Raw genomic sequence first — 21,303 nt, 5'->3', positions numbered from 1 at the left:
TGTTCATGTCTTTTTTGTTGTCATCGAAGAGGATGAGGGTTTGGATGGGGTGCCTAGTCCAGTACGGGCTCAGTGGAGGGTTATCTAGAACCTTTGGAGTTTCTATTTTATAGTCCCTAAGTATGTTTTTAAGGTGTCTTCTTATTGTTTGGTACTTGTATTCTCTATGTGTTATTATGTTATTTTCTGGTAGGTTACTGAGTATAGCGTATGGTATTGTATCTTTTCTTGCCATTACTTTCGTGTAATACCTTATAAGCTGGTATTCTCTTCTTCTTTCCAAAGGAGGAATGTTTGAATCAACACGGAGATTCGATGAAGGCGAAGTGCGGAGTGCGCCAGAAATAATGCGAAGAGCGGAATTCTGGATACTCTCGACCTTGTTACTGAGAGTAGTGGATATATTTGTTAGTAAAAAGGCATTATAATCCAAGATGGATCGAATCAGAGATGTATATAGAAGTGTCAGTGTTTTTCTGTCGGCGCCCCAGTGTGTACCAGAGATACATTTCATGATGTTGAGGCGCCGGGTGCACCTTCCTGTGATGTCTGCTATGTGTTGTGTGAAAGTGAGTCCCCTGTCCAGTGTGATGCCTAGATATTTAAAGGTATTTGTTTGCGGAATCTCAACCCGGCCCAAACGGAGCGGGCGTGGCGGTGTGGGGTGTCTGCGTTGTTTGGAAAAGGTTAGTGAGGCTGACTTGTGGGGAGCAATTTGCATTCCCCACTTGTCACACCATTTGTTTACGTGGTTTAGTACCGTTTGAAGTTTTTGGTATGCCGCATTCACATTGTGGTGCGACGTCCAGACCGCCAAATCGTCCGCGTACATGGAATAGTGTACGTTATGTGTTACATTGTGTATATTGTCAAAGATGTCATTTATATATATAAGGAAGAGCGTCGGGGAGAGAGGACTTCCCTGAGGGACGCCGTGATCGAGGTTATGTAGGGTTGAGTAGGTGTTGCCTACTCTGACCTTGAAAGTGCGGTTATTAAGAAAATTACTTATGAAATTGGCCATTCGGCCGCGTATTCCCATGTTATGTGTTTTTATAAGTATAGCTTTGTGATGTACTTTGTCGAAGGCTGCTTTCAGATCGAGGAAGAGTGCGGCTGTAACTTTATTATGGAAAAACCCCTGTTGTATCGTGTCAATAATGTGTATCAAGTTGTCAGCTGTGGAGCGTGCTGGTCGAAATCCGTTTTGGTGTTGTGAGAGCTTGTGTTGTGATTCTAGGTACACTCTGATTCGATTGTTGACCATTCTCTCGACGATTTTAGAGGCACAGCTCGACAATGAAATTGGTCTGTAACTAGCTGGATCGGTGCTATGTTTGTCTTTTTTGAGAATGGGGATGATTATACTTTCTCTCCAGGAGTCCGGAAAGTGGCCTTCAACCCATAGCTGGTTGATGACCTTGAGAAAGTGTTCAAGGCCAAAGGGGGTTAGTTTTCTGAAGAACATGTAGGGCAGTTTGTCCGGGCCTACCGAAGTATTCCCACACTTTACGATTGCATGTTGTAGTTCATATAGGGTGAATAGGTGATTGTAATGTTCTGTGTTGTCGGATTGGAACGTGAGTGTTGATAGGGTGGTGCTGAGGTTGTTATGTAGAGTGCCTGAGTAGTTGTTGTTTGAGGATATGTTTGCATAATGGGCTGCAAATTGTGTGGCAACTGCTTGTGGGTCTGTTGTGAGTGTGTTTTGTATAATCAGTGACGGAATTTTATATATCTTTGGTTTATTGATGCGGAAACATCTAAGATGTTCCCAGACTTTAGTAATGGGTGTGAAACGGTTGAATTTGTTCGAAAAGCTTTCCCAAGACTCTTTTTTGGCTGCGTTGATGACTTCTTTTGCGTTCCTGATTTCGTTCCTGAGCTGAATTTCATGAGCAACACAGGGGCAGGCCCTACATTTCCGTAGGGCTCTGCGGCGCCTCGCGACTGCTTTTTGACAGTTTTCCGTCCACCACGGGGCGTGTTTGTAACCCTGTCTTTGCTTTGTCAATGGGACAGAACGTTCAGCTGCTTCGCCTATTATCTGAAGGAAACTTTCTATGTTTACTGTATCGTTGTCATTTACGTTATTGTTTGTATTGTCGTTGAAGCTAAGAATGTCAAGTTGTTCATCTATGTCGTCCTGGAATGTAGTCCAGTCCGCTTTGTTAAAGTTCCATTTCGGGAGGTATGTATTTATGGTTGACCTTGAAGAGGATTCAACTGTTATATGCATAGGATAATGATCACTAAAGTATTGGTCGATTTGCACTTTTGGGGTAAAAAGCAAGCTGATTTCTGGAGAAGTCAGCACAAGATCAATTACCGAGTATTGATTTGTTCCGTTCATGATTCTGTGGAATGTTGGTGATTTGTCATTAAGACAAATGAGATTATGTTTGTTAATGATGTTGTAAAGTGTGGTGCCGCGCTGTGTTATGTTGTTGCAGCCCCAGGCAGTGTGGTGAGCATTAAAATCACCTATTATCAATTTAGGGGAGGGGATTTGGCCAAAGAGTCGATCCAGTTGTTGGTACGTTACGTTAATACTAGGTGACAAGTAGAGAGAGATTACATTAACGTCTCGCTGTGCAATTTTGATTGTGGTTGCAACGTAATTTAGGTTAGAGTCAAAGTTAACTTGATGATGTAGAAGGTTGTTAGAGACATACAAAGCCGAACCGCCTCGGCGTGGGGAATCATTTACGTTATTGCAGTAAAGAGAATATCCAAAGAGGTTAAAGTTATATTTAGTCGAGTCAGTGTCGAGGAAGTGGGTCTCTTGGATGGCGGCTACTAATGGCTTTTTATTAACTATATATTCACGGAATTCCGCCCAGTGGGATACTACAGAGTTAGCATTCCACTGGAGCAGGAATTCCTCCGTGTGTTGTGGCATATTACTGTTTCTTTAGAGCGGACCGAGTGAGCGGGCCGGACCTGGCTGACTCCAGCACATCCAGGTCGGCCAGGCTCAAGGGAACGGTGTTGTTCCGGCGGAGCGGTGGGGTGTCGTGGGGCGGCGGTGAGGGGGTGGGGGCGCTGACTATGGTAGTGTCTAGCTCGTCGAGCTGTAGGGAGATAGTGTCGGCCTCTGACTGGCCGCTGCCGAGGCTCTCCGCGGAGCCGCTCGAGTGTTTGGAGAGGCGGGACGGCCTTGGAGCGGGGTCGTCAGTGTCGGTGTCGGTGTCGGTGACGGACCGGACGGAGGGCGAGGCCTGAGGGGCGGCCGGTGAGGACATGGCGCCGGCTTCTGGGTCCTCGGTAGTGCGCTTAGGAGCGGGTGGCACGGAGCGTGCCGGTGGTGAGGCCACCTTATGGGTCGCGCCTGGGGCCGGCAGGGGCGGCCAGTCGTCCCCGGCGAGAGGGGCGGTTGCGGTGTCGGTCGGGCGGGCGACGGCGGCGGCGGCGGTCGGTCGGGCGGCGGCGGCGGCGGCGGTCGGTCGGGCGGCGGCGGCGGCGGCGGCGGTCGGGCGGGCGGCGGCGGCGGCGGTCGCGGAACGAGTGGGAGGGGACCCGATGTCCGACGGCGGGTGAGGGGCGGGGAGCAGCCCGTCGGGCCGCTCCTCCCGGAACCACGTGGCTCCGTTGGGCCGACCGTGGCCTTGGGCCCGGTGCTCCGCGCGGCGGTTCTTGACTTCCGTGCGGTGCCACTGCCTGGCGTCCTCCGCGATAGGGCACCGGCGGTCCCACGCCGGGTGGGGACCGCCGCAGCCGGGGCACTGTTCAGGGCCGTCGCACTTTTCGGCGTCGTGCGGCCCGCCGCAGCGGCCACACATGGGCTGGCGTCGACGGCAGGCGCGCTTAGAGTGTCCATAGGCCCAGCACTTAGTGCAGGGGCGCGGGGTCGGGACCCAGGGGTCCACGGGCACGGCGAGGTACCCGCATCGGATGGCCTGCGGGAGGATGCGGGCCGCTGAACGTGAGCCGGACGGTGGGGTTCGGCCCAAGATTTTGGAGGTCGCGGGACCGGAGGCGCTGGACCCGTACGACGCCCTGTATGCCGTGATAAAAACTAGCCGCTATGATAAGCAGCATCGTCACCGTTTAGAACGCACCAAGGCTCTGATGAAACGGAACAGTTTGCCTCCATGGAATCCATCGTCATAAAGTAATTTCTTCACAGTTGGTCCGGCAGGCCATCCCTCATTGCCGTAGTTTTCTGAGCGTAGCGGCGGCTGTGAGAGGCCCTCGGCAATCCTGGCGCACGTTATCAAGCACGATCGTCTGCCGCACCGCCGCACCGCCGCCGCCGCCGCACCGCCGCCGCCGCCGCACCGCCGCCGCCGCCGCCGCCGCCGCCACCGCCGCCGCCGCCGCCGCCGCCGCCACCGCCGCCGCCGCCGCCGCTGACGCCGCCAGTCTGTTGTCGCCCGTAGACCGGTGCACAACAGCGAGCGTCTCCGTCATCGGCCCACCTCTATCCGCCCCTACCGCCGTCATCACAGAGCGAGAGTCCCTCGGACAGTGTGCCTGGCAGCAGCGGAAAGCTCGGTGGTCGCCCCACAACATCTTGTGCAGAAGAAGCCATGGATTCGGAGAAAGGAGCTCTGTTGGGATCATCCAAGCGCAAGGACTATGGGTCAGGAGCGTTCGGCAACGGGTCCCTAGGGGATCGTGAGATCTTTGTGCCACCAAGTAAGTGCCATAGATTAGATATGGTGAGAAAATCGGTGAGGGAAAGGTAGAAGAGAGAGAGAGAGAGAGAGAGAGAGAGAGAGAGAGAGAGAGAGAGAGAGAGAGAGAGAGAGAGAGAGAGAGAAGAGAGAGAGAAAGAGAGAGAGAGAGAGAAAGAGAGAGAGAGAGAGAGAGAGAAAGAAAGAGAGAGAGAGAGAGAGAGAGAGAGAGAGAGAGAGAGAGAGAGAGAGAGAGAGAGAGAGAGAGAGAGAGAGAGAGAGAGAGAGAGAGAGAGAGAGAGAGAGAGAGAGAGAGAGAGAGATGCAAAGATAAAGTATCGAGGGTTTACAGCCAAAAATCAAGCGTTCAAGTGCCGATGCGTCAAAAGCCGTACTATTCTATGATGGTTGTGGTGATAAAACTTAGGACTTAAATACAAACTATTCTAAATATTTTTTTCCATGAAAAAAATAGGTTTATTTGAACATACTATTTCAAATAACTGTAATAAGCCTCTACATCAAAAGACATTGGATTCTTTATGGCTCACTAGTGGATCGGATATCTTTTCCTCTCGTTTTCCAGAAAAAAAACTCGCCCCTTCGTCGCTCGGATTCTCAGCCACTCGCTTGAAACATATATCCTTATCTTTCTATGTAGTCGAGTTTTACTTGCCAGTGGGCCCAGTTGGCTTCAAATCATAATTGAGCAACCAGCGTGTACGTATTTTGAAGAAGTTGACGGTGATGTGTATTTTGTTGCACTGAATACCGTTAATTTATCAATGTCGCCAGTCTAAATGATCTTGTCCAAATCGGTTCAACTCTTTTCAAAATTGTCTTTTCTTCTTCGTTATGTCGTACCAGGTGAAGGACATGCCAAGTCCGGAGAACAAGCTTTCATAAGTCCCAAGCCGTTGATTGATGATATTCAGACAGGATTCGGATCGTGGTTAGGTCATTGAAACAAAATCATAATTTAACAGCATTTTTCACGTGGACATGCTCCCATTCTTTTTTATTATTTTTGTCTGAACGGAGCGTTGATGATTGAGGAAACACAGCTCCGCTGTGATTGAAAAAGAATGCCCATTGCATTGAAGTTCAAATGACTGATTGCGGCTTTCGGATTATCCATGTCTTTCCCATTGCCTCTCGATAATAAAGTATCGAAATAAAATGATTAGTGAATGGTAATACGAAACTCCCTTTATTACACTGAACGAGCAATAAAACTACAAAGTCGGTCCAATAAAATCAGGCACACTACCATGCAGGGCTACAGCTGTATCAAGTAGAAGTTGGTTGCGGTTTAATGCGCTTCTACATCCTATCACATTTTTTCAGGCCTCCCAGAGTCGATGGAAGGCGCCGATGTGTGGAGTGACATATGAGAGGAGTTAATGTTCCTCTTCTGACTTGGCCACAGAAAACATGACGTCAAAAGGCCGATGTCAATAATTTGTATTATTTCAGATCTAGGCCAAAGGCGCCTAAGTCATGTTGGGGATTGATTTGTCATAAAAATGATGCTTCATGCGTTCAGCCGTTTTCCAATGAACGCTCGTTGAGATCGTTCACATACTTATGACTTTCCTTGTTGTCGCCATTTTCTTCCTTCGCGTGCCGACTACATTTAGCAGACAATACTGTATGTATGTTGTGAGGCCCGTTTCCTGAAGTATACCCAACATCAGACGCCAAACTATATCAAACTGCTGGAACAGTGACCAAAACATTCTGTTAGAGGCTGATAAGGCCATGTTTGTTGCTGACTTTCTACTATTAGAAGCCTTTCTTCATTTTCTCTGAATGGGTCAGCCCAGGTAGTTTTCTCAGTTCCTATTGTTTTTAGAAGAAAAATGGCAGAGATTTCGCACCATTTTCGGCTCTTTCCTTCAGGTTTGCCTGTAGCGGATCATCCTACCTTAGTCCTTAACCCTATTAGTGGCAGGGGGGGTTGTTTTTATCCACCCCTCAGGTTTTTCGGGAATATCTCCGAAACCGCTGAAGCTACGATGCTGAAATTTTCTGACTTTTCCTAAAACTAAATTGGGCACATTCTCTGAAAATTTCAAGTTCATAACTTTACCAGGGGCGGCTCCAGAGCACTGGGAATTGGGGGGTCCTATTCGTGAAGCGAGTCATTTGGGCGAAGATCACGATTCTGCACCAGTTTTACGAACAGTGAATGAAAGGTATCATGTGATAACATATACAAAGTTATTGTGCATCCTCTTTTGACACGTTTTTGCTATAATAGGCGGATCCAGGCGTCCAAAAAGGGGGTCATGTTTTACCTCCCAACATAGGTGCCCTGACACCGCCTATGCATGACCAATACAATTTTAGTCGTTCTTTCATAAGAAAATTGTAACATAACAAGACCATTACCACCCTTTTTAGAAACAGTACCAACAAAAACCTTATTTACTCTACTTTTTGTGTACCCCCAATCTCAATGATCTGTATCCGCCTATGATTTTTGAAAATGCATATTTTTAGGATCCATGTGAATTCCTGGTTCATTCTCTATCGATCGGCAAAAGTTGCGTTAAGATTGGTTCAGAAACCTGGCCGTGAAACAGTCTAAAATGTGTCTGCAATTTGCCCGTTTTTACCCCCCTCTACCCCCCTATTGACATTTTTTTTTAGAAATGTAGATCTCGTTGAGCCAAATCGAATGCCGTTTGAATTTTGAAAATCGGCCCGTTAGATCTCGAGATATCAAGGGGGGGTCGTAAACAGCCCCCCCCCCCTGCCACTAATATGGGGTAGCCAGGAGCCTGCCACTAATAGGGTTAAAACGTTTGCAGATATCTGGGACATTATTTTGCCAGAATAGTGTCATTATGGAAGGTGATGAATAACTATTCACAAAGAATTCATCACAATGCCATTTACAAAGGAACACAATAGACTTCGATAAATTGCAATATTGTATCTATTGCATTGCATCGCATGCTGTGTAACTAGGACCTTTATGTAATCGTTGTTCATGGTCTGACACCTAACTATACCATCCATCTCCGTCTTTTATTAGTGCCGTTCATAATTCTTAAAGCTGACGTTATGTCTGTCCCAATTTAGGTGACTTCAGGACCTTTTTGTCGTAAACACTACCCGGGTAATATTGTATTTTCTTCATGCAACCTCATGCTTTTATCTTTCTAGTTGAGGTTTATTTGCCATTGTGTCTACAGTGCAGGGATATTTCTATCTTGCACTCCTCTGAGATGCATAGATAAGAACTAGGGTTACCCGCGTGCTCCGCAACGCGAAGGGGGGGGGGGGATTTTTTGACCCGTGGGTTGGTCTGTGTCGATTTGGTTGGTAGATATCCATTTCGTTCGATTGCTTTTTGACGGCCAAGCATTTTGTAAGAAAACAAAAAGATACATCGCATCGAGGTGCCCGTGTCGTATTATCATGCGTTCTACTTTAGAATGATTCGAAAACTGGCGTGAAGTCTTTTGAGGGCCATCGATGAATTTCGCTAAAAATGACAATGTAATGGTTTGGAACATTTACATTTTAAGGATACTGTTGCTAAGTATGCAAAAATGAAGAGTGAATATTGGACAGAATTGAATGCTCTATTTAATGGTACCATATTCAATTGCCAAAGGTATCAGGTTATGCAGCAAACCCCGTGTGATTAATAAAGTGGCACAAAATTGACAAACACCATTTTCTCCTGTGATTTGCACCACCTTGATTTGGATCAATCAGCTTTTCACAATTTTTATATGAGAGGCGGTACCTTTCTCTTGCAAATAGGCGTTGATTCAACTCGCTCCATTAAACGGTCACCTAAAAATAAAATTAATTCCAAAATCCCTCAAGAACCGCAATTTTTCAAATAAAAGTGCCCTCTCCGGTGCACGTGGCGCGTGCTATCCTCTGCATTGCACACCATTCAATAGCCCGTTCAATTCTGTACACGATGCTGTTTTCCCCGTGCCGGTCGGAACCCTGGTCACCAATATATTGCACGGGAACTGGACTCGTGTCGGCCAAAATTAGCCGTTTTCGTCCGATTTCGCACGCCGATTTATACATGTAAAGTCTATGACGCGAATTTGCACTTTTTGAGCACGCGCCACGCGCTCCCTATCAATCCGATCGAGCTAAGACCCCTCAAAGGCACGTCGCGCATCCTTGATCTATGAGTTGTGCAAATTTCACCGGGCTAGGTGCAACGGTCTGGCCTGCAGTTCACGCAAAGCACCACCAAGTCGGGACCTCGGTAACGGACAGACGCACCCTCCTCAAATAGTAGTATAGATTTGTTATCACTGCATCCCTCTGAGATGCAAAGATAAGGTCTCGAGGGTTCATAGCCAAAAATCAAGAGTTCAAGTGATGGTGGGTCAATAACCGAACAACATTTTAATGGCTGTTTATGTATGAAACTTATGAAATAAAAATAAACTGCTCTAAATCTATTTTTACAAAGATGAATAGGTACATTTAAACATAATATTTAATTAATTAAGAATAAACCTCAACATAGAAAGATATAGGATTCCTCATGGCTCACTCGTGGAAGATCGGATATCTTTTCCTCGCGTGTTACAGAAAAACCTCGCTCCTTCGTCGCTCGGTTTTTCAGTAACCCGCTTGGAAAAGATATCCTTATCTTCCACTCGGAGCCATGAAGAATCCTCTATATCTTTTACCCATTTTCAGAATATGGTATGTTCGTCAGGGATTTCCACTTGTTTAGAAACTTACTCCTTATTAGGTTATTTGGACAAGCAGGGTCTGACATTAACCCTATTAGTGGCAGGGAGGGGGGGTTGTTGTCATCCACCCCTCAGGTTTTTCGGGAATATCTCCAAAACCGCTGAAGCTACGATGCTGAAATTTGCTGACTTTTCCTAAACCTAAATTGGGCACATTCCCTGAAAATTTCAAGTTCATAACTTTACCAGGGGCGGCTCCAGAGCACTGGGAATTGGGGGTCCTATTCGTGAAGCGAGTCATTTGGGCGAAGATCACGATGCTGATGTATTATAACTGTATGCACCAGTTTTACGAACAGTGAATGAAAGGTATCATGTGATAACATCTACAAAGTTATTGCGCATCCTCTTTTGACACGTTTTTGCTATAATAGGCGGATCCAGGCGTCCAAAAAGGGGGGTTATGTTTTACCTCCCAACATAGGTGCCCTGACACCGCCTATGCATGACCAATACAATTGTAGTCCAATTCTATCATAAGAAAATTGTAACATAACAAGACCATTACCACCCTTTTTAGAAACAGTACCAACAAAAACCTTATTTACTATATTTTTTGTGTACCCCCAATCTCAATGATCTGTATCCGCCTATGATTTTTGAAAATGCATATTTTTAGGATCCATGTGAATTCCTGGTTCATTCTCTATCGATCGGCAAAAGTTGCGTTAAGATTGGTTCAGAAACCTGGCCGTGATAAACAGTCTAAAATGTATCTGCAATTTGCCCGTTTTTACCCCCCTCTACCCCCCTATTGACATTTTTTAATTTTTATTTTTTAGAAATGTAGATCACGTTAAGCGAAATCGAATGCCGTTTGAATTTTGAAAATCGGCCCGTTAGATCTCGAGATATCAAGGGGGGGGGGGGTCGTAAACAGCCCCCCCCCCCTGCCACTAATAGGGGTAGCCAGGAGCCTGCCACTAATAGGGTTAATTAAAGCTATCGCCATGTGGAATATTTCGTCTTTTAGCTGGAAAACCAATCTACTAAGATAATTTTAGCCTCTTTTTAGCTATTTCCCGGCACGTTTCTTTTGTCGTATAAGCATGATAGGATCGTTGAGGAAGGACGTCTTTAGTCGTCGCCCCCCCCCCCCCCAAATTATCCGTCATCTATTTGATGGTTTACGAACCTGCACTGCACTAGAAGTGCAACACAAACCAAAGGAGATTCAACGGTGTAGTGGTCGGCGCTTCAGGCTCCTCGCCTGTCGAACAGCCCCTGCGACCTGTATCGGTTTAGCTCGGAAGGAACACCGCATACACGCACGCCATCGTCCAGTATAGCAACGCTGGCTATCAGGAATCTGAGCAGCTCGCGCCGAGGAACAGAGGTGAATCCTAATCAGGGACTAGGTTCACTAAAAACTGAGACGGGAATGGATTGTAAACGGCAGCCATTTCGTGTAAAATTATGCCTTGTCGTCAAGACGCGGTATCGTCAATCATGGCTGACTTATGCTAATTGGTATCATATTAAGCCAAAAAAACATGGATTAGGTAAATACCTACACCATTATATTTTTTGCTGCACTTCTTGGAAGAAACACCACCAATATACATCGGAGCTATGTTACAGCATACATGCTGCGCTTAATGCACGTCTGTTTGACGCTTGGTTTGACGAGGCGGAGCGTCAGAGACTGTGAAACACCTTATAGAAACTGACATCGATGTTTTCATTTCCAGTTGAGCCCGACTCGGGCTCCGGGTGCTGGCCATGCTGCTGGAAACCAACCTCCTACAGACAGATTCTGGACCATGTACCCGAAGGTAAGCTCCTATATGTATAGTTTCTGGACCACGCACCCAACTACAGGCTTCTACATCATACAATCTGGACTGTATACCGCGAGGTACGCTGCTACAATAACTACATAGATGAGATAGGTAGCTATACACTATACAGGTCCATCCATGCACGTTAAATGTGAAATAACTAAGCTCACTGGCTAAAACGATATCCTTCTTGCAACGCGTCGGGGTTATTTGTCTCTGTTCATGTGCACTTTGGTCCAGATATAGCATCCCAAAAATTCCCTCGAGGGAAGACCATTACTATCTCGACGACTGTTATACGTACGCCATAACTGGTTCCATTGACGCATTCGTTTGGAAAGTGACTTTTCTGTCTTTTTTTCATTTTCTGTCATGTGCATTCCAATGATACGCCGCGGGTATTTCGCAATGATGACGTCATATTTTACGTGACGCGCATTATGAGCACATCCTCGATTACTTACAAGAAATCATTCACATTTGTCAAGTCATGCATCCGACAGCCTTGCATCTGACGTTCCATGTCGCAGCGAGCAAAGCTGAAACCAGGTAACTGCGCTTCAGTGTGCTTTGAGTGACATCTGTTTATCGACGTCATCAGAAATCACATTCGCTTGCACATGCGTGCTGGCGCTTATTTAGCAATGCGTATTGGCTCATTCAAACGTCTGAATGACGTCATTTTGAGCACTTCATATGAAACAAGCTTCCAATTATACCTGCGCATCAGAGCAGTCTCTTGTCAAATCGATGAACTAAGAATCGAAGCTGTAGTAAATGTTTTTAGGTTTTCATCAGCTTGGACCATGATGCAATGCATTATTTTACGTGCAATTTTTGTTATATTGAATGGATATCGATTTTTCGAATATATCTGAAATGCATTCAATGTGGTTATTTCGATGAAGCGTACATGCTAGAAAGAAACGCAGATAAAAATAAGCAGAAGCATGGCTAATCAACGCATAATGCCTATCCAACTGGCTTGTATTACAACAGAAGGAGATAATTGCCAAAATCAGAATATCCAAATTCCATCGCATGCACCATCACCGCACCATACGCTAGCTATTTACCTAGCTATTCGAAATGGGAACAACTGAGATGCCGAATGGTCTATGACCACGTTTGATCTAAAAGAGGTAGAATCAAGAGTGAGGTTAAAATAACCGTAGTTATTGGAATGTATTATGCTTGATCTTCGGAAAAAAATCGGGGTTTTAGACATTCGTCCGCCGCCACACCACCATCTACAGTCTACACGTATTCTCTGAGCACGACGCTGGCCCGGATTCCAGGGTCTGATTTCCAAGAAGCTCCGAGGAGGGCGTTTTTGTCGATTCTGGCCCTCTCATCGATTACGGGATGCCTGGGAGCAGTCTCTCTATAGTTAGCGAGGTCGTGACACAATGTTACTATTTCTGGCGCTGGGCTCATTTAGTCCCCGGCGGGGAAGTGGCGGTCCGAATGACTTTAGCAGAAGTGGACAAGTCGGCGCGCAAACATCCAACCCCGAATAGTTAGGACCTGTGAGTTTACCGGGAAGAGAGTTAAGAAGAAAAGCTGGCTGATTTTTTCTTTGACTTTGTTATGCGATGCATTAGTATGCTTTTTCTTCTAATAAGCTTATTTTAAACCACAAAGGATTATACCAATTGCCAAGGCGCGGACGGCGGCTTTACCAAACAAACTCTAACAAATATTAGACCATGCATTTGCTTAATACTTATTAACTACAACTATAATACGTAATGGTCATGGTACCCACGGTTTATAATTTTATCTGATGTTCCACCTAATGCTGAGGAGAGTGACAATTACCATCTCATCCGACTTAATAAGATAAAATATACAAGGAGCATGCTCATTGCTCAGTGCTCACACAATACACTAGGTGAGGCTTGAGCTCGAATCTGTCATCGATGGGAAATAAATAGAAATTATACCATTAACCAAATATTTCAAAGAACTTGGAGCTTTGGGGCTTGGAGAGGATCATATGACAAGTGAACTCATTTTAGGCCACATCTATCGTGACGCCCTCAGCGTGACGCCACACAACCGGTCTCTGGCCTGATGAACGAAGGGAGCTCACACGACTAGATGGAGCCCGTGCACGGGACCGTTTAATGCATGCAAAATGTCCGCTCTGGGCGGCGCAGCCACCCGGGAATGTTAGAATGGCTTTGAGGTAGCCCCGCATCCGCTAGTTTAATGAAGGCGTACATGGAACGACTCCGACAAATTAGGCACCTTCAACATAGTGGAGATTCGGTAAGGCTGGTCGGACATGCATCTCTGACAAATTGTGGGAAGCCGTAGCAGACTGTGGTGACAGCTTCGATGGACTTTGAGACTAGAGACAGCTTGGCACAATGTAAGGATTAAAAGTCTTCCTCAGCTTTGGACTGTTAGGTAGGACAGACTAAGCTGGGACATTGTTCCCACCCCAGTCCGCTGCAAAGTTTCAGTCAGCCCGATGCATTGCTCTGGAGATTGTTTTCAGTTAGCCCGGCAGCGATACCCACCTTTGTAACACGTTTGCCCTCCTGCGTGCCCCCGCCCCCGTTCATGTGACTCGTGCCCTCCTCCCAGTGTCCTCCCTCTCCCAAATAACACTCTTTTTCTCTCCGGTTTGCCTCCAGACCATTGTCACCGCCAGCGAGAGTCCGGCGTCAACCGGAAGGCCACCAAGCAGCTGCTGATCGCCACGTCACTCTGCTTCTGCTTCATGCTCATTGAGGCTATCGGTAAGGTCACGGGCGAGTCACGGGAAGGTCACGGGGAGTCACGAAGTAGTCACGGACCTGTCACGGGCCTGTCACGGGCTGATCACGGGCTAGGCATGAGCTGAGTACGGACTACGAGCTACAAACTTAAAAAAAATCACTTTCTTTGGCTATCAAGTTTTAATTCGCGCTTGATTTTAAATCACTCTAAAAGGGCAAGGAAATCCAGTTTTGTTATTACGCATTCATGTCATGTTAGATGAATCTCAGTTTAGCATGTTGTCAAAATGTCAACTGTATGACTCCATATGAAGAACCAGTACATTAATTGACAAGCTGATCTGCATGTTTGTTTAATTAAAATGTGCCTCCTTGTTGAATACGTGTATGTAATTCCCGGCTGAAATCACCACCAGGGACTGATCAATGTGTTCCGGAATCTGACACGAAATGCGATTGGTTGTGTAATCGCTACCAATAAACTGTTACGTAATATGCCTCATAGGTGAAGTTTTCCCGGCGAATGCGGGCTGTAAAGTGACATCTGATCACCTTACGTAATATAATCATTAATTATGCCTAGCTGTAATGATAAGCCCACGTGAAGGCCAACATTCCTCGTTGTTATGCACGCGATGACAGACTTCACCGTATCGTAAAAATGTTTTCTATTGCTCATGACCACTGTCAACTGGCAAGTGATGGCTCAAGGACCAACCACGTGAAGTCCACACTGCAGTGCACAAAATGGCTGATGACACGGCTTTTCCTCCTACGTAACGAGCTTCACGAGCTCTGCTAGCCGCTGACCTGCCGGCTACCGACCTCTCCGCTGTCACGACCTCTCTCCCTCCCTCCCCCAGGCGGCTACATCTCCAACAGTATCGCAGTGCTGACGGACGCCGCCCATCTCTGCACCGACCTGTTCGCCTTCATCGTCTCTCTTAGCGCTCTGTTCGTGGCCGCCAGACCGCCGAGCAGTCGGATGAGCTTCGGATGGCGGCGCGCAGGTGAGCGTCGGGCCGGGGTCGACCCTCGGGCGGGAGTTCTTACATACATGAGGAGGCCGGCGCGATGGATTGTCGGCGAGATACGGGTCGGGACGGGCCGGGATGGACGGCCGACCCGGCCGGCGAGGCAGACATGGCAGAGGCGCAGGGGCGGCGCCAGAGGAGAAAGTTGGGGAGGCGGCGGCAGCGTGCACTGAACTCTGAAGGCAGGCTGCAGTGTGAAGATGCCCAACGATTACGGTAGCTACCGTGTGGGTTGGGGTGGAATGTCCACCTACCAACAGCGGCGACAGGTGCTGTCGTGTGGACTGGGATGGTCGAATGTGGACCGGTCAGAGCTGCCGTATGGACTCGGGTGGAACATGGGCCGATTAGAGCTGCCGTGTGGACTAGGGTGGTAGCATGTGGACCGGCCGAGCTGCCTTGTAGACTGTGATGGGGTGTGGTCTGGCTGGGCTACCGTGTGGACTGGGGCGGTACTGAATCTGAGCCGTCAAGCTGCCGTGTGGACTCGGGGTGAAATGTTGAACGACATGCTGTCGTGTGGACTCAGGTGGAATGTGGACAGGCTAGGCTGCCTTGTGGGCTGTGGTGGGATGTGGACCGTCATACTATCGAGTGGATTCGGGGTGAAATGTTGACCGACATGCTGTCGCGTGGACTCAAGTGGAACGTTGACCGTCATGCTGCCGTGTGGACTAGGTTGGTGGAATGTGGACCGGCCGAGCTGCCGTGTGGATTGGGGTGGAACGTTGACCGTCATGCTGCCGTGTGGACTAGGCTGGTGAAATGCGTACCAGCCGGGGTGCCGTGTGGACTCAGGTGGAATGTTGACCGCCGGCTGGAGAGGAGGGGCGGGACCAGGACCGGTCAGCCGGTGGGGGCGGGCGGTTTGCGCATTCCAAGGACACCGGGACCCTCGGGGTATCCCGTCCGCACCGAGCGTATAGCCTGTCGATGGCAACGGGAAAACAATGGCATCGTGCTGTGATTTGGGTGCTGTCCAGTACGAATAGGCATGGGACGTGCTGCACAGTGCACCCTCGTTCACGTAACGCTAGATGCCTCCGCTTCATTAATATGGATGGCCGTCCTTTCATGTCTTCAGATGTGCATGCTTTGTGTTAATGTGCCTCATAAAGCAATTTCAGGTTGAAACAAATATCTAACGAATGCGCTTTGTAATCGAGCTGTTATGCTGCTGCTACCACTCAAAATGTACATTTAAACTAGCTATTTCCTGACAATAATGATCAGAGACCAGAGCATGCATGTCCAAAATCCTGAGTTATCAACCATTAACATATTTTTGGCCAAATTTAGTTCTGAATTCGAATACAGCGGGCCATCTCTATAAAGAAATAAAGGTGTCCACTGGCTGCACACATACAGATCACGTGGCCTTGGACGTCTGCGGACGTTAAGGGACGGTTGGGTCTCCACGTGAGATGGCCGATAGGACCATAATGAGGGCGTGACACAACTCACTAACGAACATAGGCAAGAAGAAAGGTGACATCGTTTAGCCCCTTCTGAAGCTGACTGTCAATTCCATTCAGGATTAAAAACATGCCTACTTAAAATTCAATTTTCTGCTCCTTCCGATGCTTTGAATTCAGCACAACTGGTATGAATTACAATACATGCTACGGTTTGAAATTGGGACCGCCATCCAAGTCACAAAATGAAAAAAAATGGTGACGTCTTGTTCAACAGCCACGGAGAACAGGGTCGCGGTCCCCAGAATCTCCCCGATGTGGATAGCCCTCCGTACTGGACAGCTTCCCCCACTCCCAAGACCTTCCCAGTCTGCGACTGTGCGACTTTTTCAGCAGTCTCACACCCTTGCGAGTGTGGTTACAAGTTACGTTTAATCTCTTCGTCCTCATAACCAGGGCTGCGGAGTCGGGGTCGGAGTCGGAGTCGGAGTCGGTCGGATTCGACAGTTGTGACCGGAGTCGGAGTCGGAGTCGGAGTCGATTTTAGAAACCCGAGCCGGAGTCGGAGTCGGAGTCACCGAAAATCTGTCGACTCCGCAGCCCTGCTAGGTGTGCGGAGTCGGAGTCGGGAGTTGGAGTCGGTCGGAGTCGACAATTCTGCCCGGAGTCGGAGTCGGAGTCGGAGCTGGTTTTTTGAAAGCCGGAGTCGGAGTCGGAGTCGGAGTCGCCGAAAATCCATCGACTCCGCAGCCCTGCTCATAACCTACTCAGTTTGAGTTCGTCCGTCCGGCGGTATCAGACCCCTTCCCAGTCTGTGTAACCCGCGGTATCCGACTCTTTGTGTGACTATCTGTCAGCTTCAGACCATCCCATGGTATACATGTGTGTCTGTCTCAGAGACCTCATATTCTTCCTAGTCCCATCCCAGTCTAGGTGTTGCAGTCTCAGACCAGTCCCACTTAATGCTATCCACTTCCTCAGATCAAATCCAATCTGCGCCACCTGCACTGCTCTCAGACTGCATGTGACCCGCTACCCCTTGACTACCAGACTGTATGACCCGCTACCCTCAGACAACCAGACTGCGTTGCCCGCCGCCTTCACTCCCAAACTGTGTGTCACTGTAGCGCCCCCGGTCGAGGCCCGCGCTCCACCGGTGCTGCCGGCTCGACCATCGCCACTGACCAGCTACCTGGCCCGCCGACCTTCCGTGGTTATATAACTAAGAGGGAGCGACCAGTCGGCTGCAGCACGAACAACAGCGGACGCTACAGAGGACATTTTACGGCAGCATCGATGCTTATATGGAAGTGCATCTACACGAAAACAAACCAGTGGAACACTATTAATAAGTACGGCAGTGGATGCCAACGAAAGCTGCCTCAATAGAAAGGATAGAAAGGCCATTTTAGGTGTTTTACGGACTGCAACCTTGGCAGCGTGCCACAGTATCCGCATTACGTTACGCAACCTGACAAGTTTTCCTGTCTGTCAGACCACTTCTGTTTAAGAAATCTCCCTCGCGGTTTCAAGGATACCTACTATTATTAGACCTGTTATATGTGTTTTCGTCCATTTTGGTTTGGTAACATGTTTACTATAACTGCATAAGTATAATAGATATGATATAGGTACCGGCATTACACCGTGCAGAAGCACTGTAAATATAAATATTGACCAGAGTGAATGACAGAATGAATGTCAGGTGTGACGTCACGAATTCGATTCGATCACGTGTGATCGGCGTGTACTGGCGCCATTGCGCAATGCTGATAAAAACCTGCTCCGTCAGAGAGCAGTGATAGCACAGGTAGGGGCTGCGCTGACATCATATCTCTCAGGATCAGTTATCGGCGTGGTCAGCAATGCAAACAAAAAGAGAAAATGTTTCACCAGTTGCAACTCTTTCAGTTATGCGCTGGACCCCCTCCCCATAACAAAATAAACAAGAAGCAAAAATACACAATGGAGCAAAATAAGCAAACTGATACATATTCATTTTCATCGGGTAGTTTATGCAAAAGGTTTCTTTTGAACGTTGCTCTTTTGCTAAGCACATAATCCGATCTTGGTATGTTAGATATTTTGACAGTTCAATGATGAATCCCTGGATGAATCCTTGGAGAGATGCATGCGGAGTACAGACGCATGCTTGTTTGCGATTGGTATCTCATTTAACATTTATTTCTAAGTATGTACTTCAGGCCTGTAAAAAATATGTTGCTTTTAAAATCCTGTTGCATAGCCCGTATTGTTTGTAAACGGTTATTATTGAACCGTGTCACATCCATAAGACCATAACCTTCACTAATTTCTATGTTCCTTCAAAAAGTCAATGTTCGGTCAAGCTACACCATAAACAAAAATACTATCGGTACACTGACGGTGCACAACTTCGTCTCACTCGGCTTTTTCCTCAATCTCTGCGATAGGCCGATCGACAGGCTATCGAGGCAGATCGCTCTGCCGACGTTCGACCTCGAGGCGCCCCCTGATAAGGCCTCTTCACCGCACCTCACTCAACTGCCCCGTACTTACAGTTTATTCTGAGCTCACTGCCCAACATCAGGTGGCGTTACGGGGACGGGGCAGGAGATGACGTCATGCTGGGCAATCGGCACCTGTGATCTTAATCCTTGGTGTAACTGGGAATGGATCTCATTAAACCCTAGCCCTACTTTGCCGACTGACATTTTCAATTGCCTCTTTTCGTGCTGGGAGCAGGTATCATACAACCGCAGTCTTCTCACTGCTCAGATATGAAAAGGTGTCTGCACTCCGCACCACCTCTACGTCTGGCCCAAAGCCTGCTGAAGTGACTCATTTATGACAATCCTACGACCTCCGACTGAGGTAATTTGGCCAGATGTGACATGATACACTGTCTTGTCACCTGGTCGGGTTGGATCTGGTCTTATCACCTGGTCGCGTTGCAGATCATAAGCTCTGATCACCTGCCTGCGACTCCTGACCCACCGAGTTGAGCTACCTGTCCCCATGAGCTCCCTGTGAGCTGTGACCAAATGACATGTCATTTGGTCATGCATGAATTTGGTCATGCATGAATGAAGGTCATGCATGACCTTCTTGTGACCCGTGATCTAACGATTTATCCTTCGCATGACACATTGACCTGACCTACCTGTGCCTGATGAGATGACCCACCAAGCTGACTTCGGCCCTGTATAATACCCATATGACCTGCCGACCTGACCCGTTGCCGCGCTCGGCAGAGGTGATGGGCGCTCTCATCTCCGTGCTTCTGATCTGGATCATCACAGCCATTCTGGTCGACATGGCTGTCGACCGCCTGCTCAACCCCGACTACGAAATCAACGCCCCCGTCATGGTCGGAACCAGCGTGGCGGGCATCATCATCAACATCATGTAGGTGCCCAGCGTGCTGGTGGTGACGTCACTGGGACAGTGATGACGTCGGTGGGGATCGTGGTCGCACTGGTGTAATGCCTAGTGACGTCATTAGTGACAGTGATGTTCGCAGGATCGGTGTTATAACATTAACCGGCTGAAAGTCGTGACTGGAGGGAAGCAAGTAGTTATGCTGGCATCAATAATCATTGTCATCTCAATGTCCGTCGGTTTTGAAGGCCTTCCAGTAGCTATTGTGTGAATGTTGATTGCCAGTTCACTGTTGTTTCTTTCTTCCTTGATCATATTTAACGAGGCTGTATTACAACCACAACCCAATTTACCTAATTGTAGTGTGTGCTTCTTACATTGCTACCACATCAGGGCCTGCTTGACCGGTTTTTACTTTGTTGTTAAGGGAGCGAGCAGAAGTGATTTATTGCTGATCACTATCAATTGGGCGGATACATTTTACCATCTATCGGAATAAACATCACATGGCGAAGAATCGTCTCGTTGATGGTGAAAATTATTTAATTAAACATTTTACTACACTTATCTGTATCTACATCTCTTCAAAAAGACCAAGCGGCCAAGTTCTTCCACAAAGCGCCGTCCCAGCACCTAGCCATAAATGAACTTTATTTATCTTACATCACTGTCTAACTTGGCTGTCGTTGTTTTCAGCATGGGCTGTGCGCTAAACCAGGACGCTGCTGGGTCTGAGGAGAATGTCAACATCAACGTGCGAGCCGCATTCATCCACGTGCTCGGCGACCTGATTCAGTCCATAGGAGTCTGTATCGCGGCGATCATCATTTACATGAGGGTCAGTGCCGGGACCAGGGGCTTCAGGGAGATGCAAGGGACTACCAGGGACCGCAGGAAGCTGTAAGGGACTACCAGGGGCCGCAGGGAGCTGTGGCCTGTGAGGGACAACCATGGACCGCAGGGAGCTGTAAGGGACAACCAGGGGCTGCAGGGAGCTGTGAGAGACAACCAGGGACTGCAGGGAGCTGTGAGGGACTGCCAGGGGCTCAGGGAGCTGTGAGGGACTGCCAGGGGCCGCAGGGAGGGCCACAGCCGCAGGACGAGGCTGTATGGGAGGATTCAGGAGGGAGAGTCAGGGGCTGTAGGGGTCAGCAATAGACTGTATTGCTGTAAAAGGCTGTGTGGGGAGTTTCAGGGTATTTAGAGATGCGGCCAATAAATGTCTGGAAGTTACGCATGGGCTGTCAGGGGCGGCAGAAGTCTGTCTGTTAGGGACAGGGGAGGTCCAGAACTACAAGGACCGCCAGAGGCCGCAGAGGAACGCCCATCCCGAAAATGAACCGTCAATTTCCTCAGGATCCAGCGACCGACCCAGCGGCAAACGGCTGCGTTGTAGCCCCACGGCGTTGACCTTGAATGTTACCGCACAGCTCTCATTAGAGCCGCGTTAATCACCCCTTCTTGCACATTGCTGCTGGCTACCGGGTGCCAATGTGGCAATTCATTTTGACTTCACCAGTTGCCAGGAAAGGATAAGGCAATATTCTAATTCCAGTGTCTTGCGTATTTAGGGTCACGTGCATGATGCTCCCGCTCTTGCATGATGTCTTGACGTTG

The 21,303-nt window shown here is 48.1% G+C and overlaps 1 protein-coding gene across 1 annotated transcript in view; it reads left to right on the top strand.

The window, feature by feature from the left end:
• The first annotated feature begins 4,291 nt into the window (after nt 1–4,291).
• Nucleotides 4,292–21,303, top strand: part of LOC122365546 (zinc transporter 2-like) — a 31,118-nt gene continuing 14,106 nt past the window's right edge. The window contains exons 1-6 of the mRNA XM_043336838.1: nt 4,292–4,641; nt 11,059–11,142; nt 13,794–13,898; nt 14,741–14,887; nt 19,560–19,713; nt 20,383–20,524. Of these exons, the coding sequence (XP_043192773.1) occupies nt 4,533–4,641; nt 11,059–11,142; nt 13,794–13,898; nt 14,741–14,887; nt 19,560–19,713; nt 20,383–20,524 (741 nt within the window). The 5' untranslated portion in view covers nt 4,292–4,532. The remainder of the gene's footprint in view (nt 4,642–11,058; nt 11,143–13,793; nt 13,899–14,740; nt 14,888–19,559; nt 19,714–20,382; nt 20,525–21,303) is intronic.

Source organism: Amphibalanus amphitrite, unplaced genomic scaffold, assembly GCF_019059575.1.
Source record: "Amphibalanus amphitrite isolate SeventyFive unplaced genomic scaffold, NRLGWU_Aamphi_draft 000747F_arrow, whole genome shotgun sequence".
Lineage (NCBI taxonomy): Eukaryota > Metazoa > Arthropoda > Thecostraca > Balanomorpha > Balanidae > Amphibalanus > Amphibalanus amphitrite.
Note: the sequence above shows the minus strand (reverse complement) of the source record. Positions and strands in the feature narration are given on the sequence as shown.